At 42.9% G+C, this 9359-nt stretch overlaps 2 protein-coding genes across 4 annotated transcripts in view; both read left to right on the top strand.

The window, feature by feature from the left end:
- The first annotated feature begins 363 nt into the window (after positions 1 to 363).
- LYZL6 (lysozyme like 6) lies at positions 364 to 3741 on the top strand. Its single transcript, XM_006910156.1, has 4 exons — positions 364 to 502; positions 1446 to 1604; positions 2538 to 2616; positions 3672 to 3741. Exons 1-4 carry the CDS (start codon positions 364 to 366, stop codon positions 3739 to 3741), a joined length of 447 nt encoding a protein of 148 aa, XP_006910218.1.
- A 1989-nt stretch (positions 3742 to 5730) lies between these two features.
- The window catches only part of RDM1 (RAD52 motif containing 1), a 7892-nt gene continuing 4263 nt past the window's right edge, over positions 5731 to 9359 (top strand). For 2 of the 3 annotated variants that reach the window (XM_015588008.2, XM_006910155.3), the window contains exons 1-4: positions 5731 to 5869; positions 6221 to 6400; positions 8249 to 8371; positions 8768 to 8936. In XM_015588008.2, coding sequence (XP_015443494.1) covers positions 5774 to 5869; positions 6221 to 6400; positions 8249 to 8371; positions 8768 to 8936 — 568 coding nt within the window. In that variant the 5' untranslated portion in view covers positions 5731 to 5773. The other variant, XM_015588009.2, reaches the window with a different exon arrangement.

Raw genomic sequence — 9359 nt, 5'->3', positions numbered from 1 at the left:
GCGCGCGCACACACACACACACACACACACACACACACCCTTAGTGACAGAAATAGCCCCATTCTTTGTTTTCATGGCATTGACTGTTTTGAAGGATATAGGCCAGTTGTTTTATAGAAGTTTCCTCTGTTCTGCTTTGTCTGATGTTTCCTCAGGATTAAATACAGGTTATGCATCCCTGGCCAGAGTCCTACACAATAAATGAGAAAAAAAGAGACTGGAAACAGCCAGGTGGGGAGCAGTGAGTGAGCAAGGACATTGGCTCTCCCCAGATTCCTCAGAGACTTAGAGAAGACCAGCAGGAAATTCACGAGACCCTAAAAACTGCAGGCCCTCAGCTGGGCCTTCTCCCCTCCAACGATGATGACGAGGGCACTTCTCATCTCCTTGGTCAGTTGCCTTGTTACCATTAGTAAGGCCAGACTCATCAACCGCTGTGACTTGGCCAGGGTGCTACACCAGGAGGACTTGGATGGTTTTGAGGGCTACTCCCTGACCGACTGTGAGTGCCATTTCTTTACACCTCCCACCCCTTCCTCTCCTCCTCTCCTGGTCATGCCCGACGTGGCCATCTTCCTTTCTCTCTTTCATCTTTGAAAGCTAAGTTCCAAAAGCAGCCCTCTGCAAGAAACCTTTCCCAACATTCCATATTTATTCAGCTATTATTAACTGAGCACTTATTATAATGTCCTAGGAACTATTTTAGGTGCTGAGGAGATGAACAAAGCTTCTTCCCTTATAGTGTTCACATTCTGGGGAAGAGATAAGCAGTAAACAAATACAAAAATATACGAAGCACTTCCTGGTGGTGATAAATGCTATGCAGAAGAATAAAGCAGGGGAAGGGGCAGGTGGCACTGTCCTAGAAGAAGAAATCAAGGAAAGTCTCTTGGAGAAGGTGACATTGAGCAGTGCCAAATGAAGTAAAGGATCTGACCATCCAAAGGTCTAGGGGAAAAGCATTCCAGGCAGAGGAAATAGCCAATGCAAAGGCTTTGTCCTACTCTATGGGAGGGATATCTCTCTTTTGCCCAGAATTTGTGCATACTTGTCTTACAACACTGTCTCTTTTTACTTTGTTTTGTGGACTTTTTTAGGTACCTATCTTCATTCTTGTGCTACAGGCAGGCCCTTCGAAGGCAGCATCTGCATTTGACCCAGCTAAATGTCCCTCGCTGGGCTTTACACAGTTCCTGGCACACAGTAGGTGATTATTAAGTGCCAGAAGCATGGAGGGACAGAGGGACAGATGAACAGTTACACTGATGGGTTGGTGGATGGACTGAAGAATGAGAGGAGAAGCTAAGGGGTATTCCTAGCCCACTAGCCCCGTCTAGCCTCTTAGGCCTTGTTCCTTTCTTTTGATTCTTCATCTTCCTTTCTCCTCCATCTCACTTCTTTCTCAGCCTGGCCCCCTCTAAACACCCTCTTCTCCCTGTTCTAAGGGCTATGCCTGGCTTTTGTGGAAAGCAAATTCAACATATCAAAGATCAATGAGAATGCAGATGGCAGCTTTGACTATGGCATCTTCCAGATCAACAGCCACTACTGGTGCAACGACTACCGGAGTCACTCGGAAAACATTTGCCACACAGAGTGTCAAGGTCTGTCCCGGGCCTCAGGGTGGGGAGAGGTGAGAGGGATGACCAGGCTCTACTCACAAAATTGCCCTTCCCACTCACAGCCTGGGAATGCCCCCAGAGGGATGGCTCAAAGAATCAGAAAATTACTTGAGTGAGCAGAGGGTTTGACTAGCGGCCCTACTGCCTGTCCAGTTAGGAGGTTCTGCTGTGTCCTCGAGCGGGATCCAGAAAGGCTCTGCATAGACAGTAGCAGTAGAACAGTCGCAGCAGCCAACATTTATTCAGAGCATAATCTATACTCAATAATATATACATAATATTACATGAATAGCTCATTTTATCCAATTTTCCATGCAGTAGAAACTGTTATGATCCCCACTTTACAGATGAGCAAACTGAAGCTCATAGAATCAGTGCTGAATGCCAGACTGGTGGTCCTGGAGGCTCAGCTCTAATCACTAAGTAGTATTGTCTTTGGATAATGTTCTGACCAAAGGCCAAGTTGCAAACTCCCCACCTCAGGCTCCTCAGGTCCGTGACTCTCTACTTCACCTCTTCTATCATACTCTGATCAATGTCCCTGGCTCTTCAGCAGGGGAACCTCCCCCATTATGCAGGACTTCACCTTGGTCTCTGTGCTGCCCTTTTTGGCATTTCATTTCCTTACAAACCACCAAACTTTGGGTAAACTACCATCTACTCTGGCTAGGAACTATGGTAGTAAACAGGCCCAAATCTCAGTCCTCCTGACCTTCCTGCCCCCACCCTAGGCCACCCCCGACCTCTAGCAGCCATTGTCGGGATGTCTAAGTGGGCCTCTGGGAGGGGAGCCTTGCCTAATCTGGAAGTACTCAGCCCCCAGGTGGCACACACCTGGGCAGGGAGAGCCAGTGTCTGCCTCAGTTTGGGGACTGTCCTCGGTGTTCTCACAGGTATTTTCTCTCTCCTTTTCAGAACTGCTGCGCCCCAATCTTCTCTCAATCATCCACTGTGCAAAAAAGATTGTGTCTGGAGCAGGGGGGATGAAGAACTGGTAAGGAAAACACTGTAGGACTAAGTTAGCAGTCAGAGCCCCAAGAAGGATGTGGTGACAGAGAAAGAGACAGTAGGCAAGGACTAGACCCATTCTGCAGTTTAGTAAAGTGTGGGATAGTGACGGAGCTTGGAACTCTGACTTAGAAGACCTAGGATCTCGTTCTTTCTCTGATATTGTATGAAACAAAACACTTTTGGTTGCAGTAATAAAGCAACCTGAGCTAGCTGAGGGAAAGTTATTCCAAGAGGACACAGTGTCTGGCTGAGCCAACACAAGGGGTACAGCTGGGGGCCTCGAGAAGAGAATAGAAGCAGGGCTGGAAACTGTCAGCAAGCTTTCTCTGGCAGCTTTGGGCTTCTCGTGGTGTGTTTGCTTCACACACTCCCTTTGCAGACCAAGTTTCTCTGCTCCACAGTCCACAAGACAGACTACAGCTGCCCAAGTTTATGCTCGAACATCCTAAGTAATCATAGTGACTGACTAAGCTCAGTCCCAGACTGAGTGCCTGGGATAGAGAATCTGATTGGTTCAGTTTTGACTTTGGGTCCTCGCTTTGTTTAATTAGCTGTAGCCATGGGAGCAATTAAAGCAATACAATCATGGCTGCCACAAAGTTCCTCTCTTTATAACGGGCAGCAACATTTTCTATAAAAAGTGTGTTGCTCCTCAGTTGGGCAGGCACCCCTAAAACTGTCAACTTACCAACGGTGGATGTTGGGATGGTTACTTAACTTTTCTGAGTTTCAAACTGGATGTGTAAATAATATAAATAGCTGCCTCTGCAGGTGACTGTGGGGATGGAAGGAGTTAAGTGCCTTGCATACTCTAAAAACATCATGCAAAAGAAGGGACATGATGACTGTTAGGACTGAGCCTTTCTGGAGGGAGAGTCAACGGTTGCGCATGGGAGATAAATATAGACAGACGAGAGAGCTAGGAATGAAAGGGATTCTGGACGTTGCTCTGTGTGGAAGACTAAGAGCTGGGTCACATGTGTGGAGAAGCAGCTACTAAGTGGGAAGCAAAAACCATTTTTGTTTTTCTCTCCACAGGGTAGCATGGAGGATACACTGTTCAGGCCGGCCACTCTCCTACTGGATGACAGGGTGTCGCCTGGGATGAGACAGGGGGCAGGCCTGCTGTGGAGTCATTCCAAAACTTTCCTCCCTTGGGAATATTTTATTTCTTTTTCCTCTTTCCTCCATTTCATGTTATTTTCTTTCCTTCCCATTTACAAAGAAAACTGACCAGAACCCCAGGAATAAATGGTTTTCTAAGGCTTCCTCCTTGTTTTCATCCCGGCCCAGGCCCCTGGTTCCTGACTATCATTTGCAAACCAAGAGGAGAACCATAATGAAGATATTTCTATATTTTTAGAATTATTAAAACATTCCTTGTGCAAAGAATGTGTTAATTTACTCATTAATTCTACATATATGTACGTACTCCATATAGTAGGAGTGTGCTAGGTACTAGAAGAAGGAAGATAAAACTATTATTCTTGAGGTGTTCATAATCTAGGTGAAGAAGCAGAGACATACATGAATCATGAATACAATGAATGAATAGATACATATAATGAATACAATGGATAATGAAATGGATAGTAAAATCTATAATTATTGGTTTGAAACAGTATCAGGATCCAAGTAATTCCTCCAAAGCTAACTATCTTAGAAGTAAAAGAAAAAGCTCAAAAGTAGGTAATGGGTGGGGCTAAGGATCAGGTATACTGAAGTGGAGAAAGTAGTGGTTGTGTGGGAGCAATGGGGCTAGGTGTCAAAGATTTTAGGGTACTTTAGAAGAACGGGTTAGAATCTAGATTTAAAAACTTCTTTGGGTGGGATCTGATTTGCTTGGAAGGTGCTGATGTGGAGCAGAACCTGCTTAGGGCAATGCAAAGGCAGAAAAGGGGCATCGGCGGAACATCCTGTATATAGCCACCATCAGTCTTGTCTGACTAAAGTGGGGTGTTATTTTGGGCTACTCATGTCCCTACTTTTGAGCCTTAACTGCTTCAGCTATAAAGTGAGAGACTTGAATATTCAATGATCCCTAGACTTTTAGAATTCACAGACCAATAAAATGTCAAAAAAATTAAGACCACGATAAGATTTCCAACTTTTTTATTTTAATATCCGAGTAAGAATATTAATCAAAATAACTATCCTCTATTAGCATCTCTTCATAAAACAATTTTTAGCATCAGAATTGCAGGGAGGTCATACTTGTGGATAATAAAATAGAATAGATTTTGTTTTACGAAAAAAATTTAAAACCTTGATTATAGTGTCTTTTTCTCATTTTGCCGAGTACAGGTGAAAACTTCATCACAGCCCAGCTTGGTTGTTGTTTAGGAACCCCAGGAAACCTGTTTTGTAAGTTTCCTTCTGGCTCTGACCTTCTAGGATTAAAGTAGGGATTTTTAGGACTGACTTTCCCTCTCAGTGAGGTACTCGCAAAATAGCTCAGTATCAGGAAGCCTACAACATTTCTTCTCAGGCACCGTGAGCTCCAATGTTAGTGCCCTACTAGGGCCAACTATTTGATTTTCCCAAAATTTTCTCTCTACATCACGCTGCCTCCCAATTTCCACATCATCTGACCTCATGGGCACACACATTCACAATTTACCAGAATCACGTAGGAAAATTAGGGAATTTTAAAAAAGATTTTCATGCTAGATTGTTAATGGCTTAATGAGTTATACCTTGATTTACATATTTAAAACTCATGAAAACGTTTAAGTCAAAGGATTGCATCTTTAGTGGTCATTTCCCACACAGAGGCATCCATCACACAGTCAGGAAATTTGAATTTTTAAGTTCAGTAGGTAATGCTATCTACAACTCTAATCTTCTCTAGGAGTGAAGATGAAGCCAGCTGCTATAAAAATGTCCCTACCCTTCGATCCTTGGGACTCTACCCTTAAAATACACTTGAACAGAGAAACACAAAACTCTACCACATCGGAGTGGTGGGGCGGTAGGAGGGGAACTAGAGGCGGAGACTGGTCTGAGTGGGCGGGGCGAGGGAGACCGGGTGTCGAGCTGGCCCCGCCCCTCGCAAGAGCCACTTTGAAAAAGGCGCGGGCGCGCCTTGCGCAGGCGCAGTGCCACTTGAACCTTAGCCGCGCACGCGCAGTGACGGTAGGATGGTGGAGTTAGTACCTTTTGCGGTTCCTACTGAGAATGACAAAACTTTGCTGGTTTGGGAGCTGAGCGCCGGACCCACGGCCGAGGACTTGCACGTGAGCCGGTCCAGGGTGGAGGGAAGGGTGGAGAAAGCCGCCTCTCGGTGACTGCGAGTCCGAGAGTCCGGCCTTAACCCTTTACCCGTCTTGTCTCCGCTGAGAGGGATCTTAGTTTTAGAGGGGACCTCAGCAGTCAACTCGCCCCAGCAGATAACTCTCAATAGCTAGCAGATGTTGCTTCTAATACTTCCGAATGTTAAGCTGTCAGAGGAAAACTTGTTCATGAAATGAGAAGTGTTTTGAGTTGCACCCTCTCCACGGTGGCCTTGGGGAATAGGAGGGAATGAGAAGTTTTGTTTTCTGGGCGTGATATTTCATGCACTTACTTGGCGTGGGACCACCCCACAGCATTCTCTGTTCACAGTGTTCTCCCAGTTTGGCCTTCTGTATTCAGTCCGAGTCTTCCCAAACGCTGCAGTGGCCCGTCCTGGTTTCTATGCCATCATCAAGTTTTATTCAGCCAGGGCTGCCCACAGAGCCCAAACAGCGTGCGACCAGAAGCAGCTTTTTCAGAAATCTCCAGTGAAGGTGGGTCCAAGTATAGAATTCCTAGCTCCATCAGAATGAAGTGCTGAATTCAGTAATAATAGGCTAGCATTTGTACAGCACTCTGGTTTATGGAATGCTTTCAGTTGCATTGCTACACCAGTCTCCAAATTTTTTTTAGATGCAGAAACTGGAACTCAGAATGGTTAAGGGACTAACTTAAGGTTCATGACAGTAAATGAAGAAGCTAAAAGTCAAACCTAAACTTACTAATGTTAAACCCCATGCCATATTATGCTGCCCCTTCATTTAAGAAATCTTCATGAGAAGTCTTGCTTATATTTACTTTTGTGTGGACTTAAAATAGGTAAGCTTGACAGGATCTTTAGTCAGTTGTAACATAGCGCGGATGCTTCCTTCTCCTCCTCCTCATCACTTAAACTGCCTATTCAGAACTCTTTTCATTGCCCTCGAAATGGTTAAAACTTCTTTAATGCATTGTAGAAATCTTATTCCATATTAACGTGCCATCCAATTTTACTTTCCCAGAGCTGCAGAATTGTATTTTATTATGTGCCTCAATTCAACCACCATTCCTTTTTCAAGGACTGTTTTAATTCCTATGAATAAGTAAGTGAGGCTTAGATTTCCCAAACTTTTTACTTTATAATTGTTTGTCTTCTCTGATTGGCTTCTTGATCTGGCTTTTACTGACTTTGCTGCCTATTCTTACCCATATTCCTTTCCTCATTGATTTAACCTTCATCAAATCTGAGAACTCTCCTCAGTGTGACTCCAGGTGTACTACCTTCACTTCTGTATGCCCTGTTATTGAAATAATTACTTGTCAGGCATTCTTTAATTTGCAGACTGTGACCTGCTTCTAGCCATTTCACATAGGCACTCAGATATTACAGGTGGTACTGAAAAAGTTAGGAAACAATTACTTGGTATCAGTGAGTAATGAGTTTTTTCTCTCTCATTGGACATTAATGCCATTTCATAAGCTTTAGGTTTTGAGATTTTCACAGCATAAAGCCCGCCGTTGATAGAGTGGTGAAGGAAATGTTCTACAAGTCAATATATAGTTGAGGGGAGAAGGCATTCATGTTCAATTTCTTTATTTAATGCAGTGCCTTGAGTTACTACCCCCCACTCCCGAAATTGTTATCTAGTTTAATTATGTGTTTTTTATACTTTGGCAGGTACATATGATTCCTGTCTTTTTTTGCCTTTTATAAATACAGAAATAGATTAACATCTTAAAATCAAGGAAAGGCCTAAGGCATCTGAGAGGTTTTTTGTTTTTGTTTTTGTTTTTTTTTTCAGTATCATGAAGGAAAATGATTGCCGACAAGAAGTACGGCAAGGTTACCCAAGGTGGCAACTGTCTACTGTCCATGGGTCAGAGAGCTTCTGAAGCTTCCTAATTGTCCAGAACAGCTCTACTGTGATTTACCGTACAGACTAGCCTCCCCATAGCACTCAGCACTTAAAAATTTATCTTCATTTCTCCTTCCTGGTAGGCAGCTTAATTTGGAAGGAGTAATTTTATTTTCTTATTTGCTCATTTTTTCATTCACTCAATCAACAGACCATTTATTTGTGCAGGGCTTTCTAAGTTTGTTTTATCATCACTTTTACCACCAGAGGTCAGGGAAATCTTCCAGTTAATCAAGGGTTCTGGAAATGATGCAGAAAAGTACTGTGACTTAAAAATAATAAATAATAATTAATTTACAGTTTACTATGAACTTATTGCTTAAAATGTTGTACCCTATTTAATCTTTATAACTACTCTATGAAATTGGTATTGATAAATCTCAGGTGTATTCAAAATAAGTCTTTGCGGCAGGTCGTAATATTTTTAGGTCTATCTCATGTCTTTAGGTTCGTCTTGGCACCAGACATAAGGCAGTTAAACATGAAGCCCTTGCCCTAAACAGCTCCCGATGCCAAGAATTGGCAAATTACTACTTTGGTTTCAATGGGTGGTCAAAAAGGATCATCAAGGTAAACTTCGTAGATTTTCTTTGACTAACCAGACTCCTTTCAACATTGAAATCCTAGACTTTAGAGTGAAGAATAGAACTGTGTTGTGGGGAGGAGATGTGAGAGGCCTGTAAGTGGAATTATCTGAATATTGGCCTGCCACCTAGTAATAATTTCATGGACTTGGGTGGTAGCATTCATAATTTTCTCAAATGTTTGCATGGTATATAATAAAAAAGTAATTGTCTCTATAGTAATAATAATAATTCATTTGCAAGTCTTACTTAATTTTGAAGCTATAGGACACCTCAACTGATAGCTGGGATTGCTGGAATTTAGCTTTTATTTCTAATCACAAAACATTTTGAAGTCTTCATTGAGATCCTAGGGAGGACCTTTAATTCAGAATCCTTACAGCTTCAGGATCTTTCTGACCTTGAAGAAAGGGAAAATGAAGATATCGTAGCACCACTTCGGAAGCAAAGCCTGAAGTTCTTCTGTGCTTTAGAGGTGATGTTGCCATCCTATGAGTGCAGGAGTCCTGGAGTCGGCATGGCCGAGGAGCCTTTGGATAAGCTGGAGGAAGGTCTGTTTCCAGTGGGTGGGGGAATCTCTCTTTTTTTTTCCTTTCTTTCTAAAATTCATCTTTTCAGATGTATCATCAAAACCTCCTCTTGCTAAACTAAAGCCCTGGGTAGTTTTTCTGCCTTACAATACAGGTTTTTAGGCAATACCTGACAAAACCTTTAGCTTTAAAATTTTAAATCTGACTTCTTGCTGAGCTGCTTAGGAGAGGGGAAATTATGTTTGTCCACTTTTGGTTAAGAATCTGCTTTGTGCTAAAATAGCCCTTCAAATACAGATATCACATAGCCTTCAGTTATTCTAGCAAAATAAACTCTAATGTAATGTTCAGTCCTTTGCTTCCTGTATAAGGGCTTGAGGAGAAAAAGAGTCAAATGTAGATACTTAGAAAGTGCCCTTTCCGATGGGTACTGATTTTTCCTAC

The sequence above is a fragment of the Pteropus alecto genome, unplaced genomic scaffold, assembly GCF_000325575.1.
Source record: "Pteropus alecto unplaced genomic scaffold, ASM32557v1 scaffold313, whole genome shotgun sequence".
In the NCBI taxonomy this organism is placed as follows: domain Eukaryota; kingdom Metazoa; phylum Chordata; class Mammalia; order Chiroptera; family Pteropodidae; genus Pteropus; species Pteropus alecto.
This window is presented reverse-complemented; position numbering and strand designations above follow the sequence as displayed.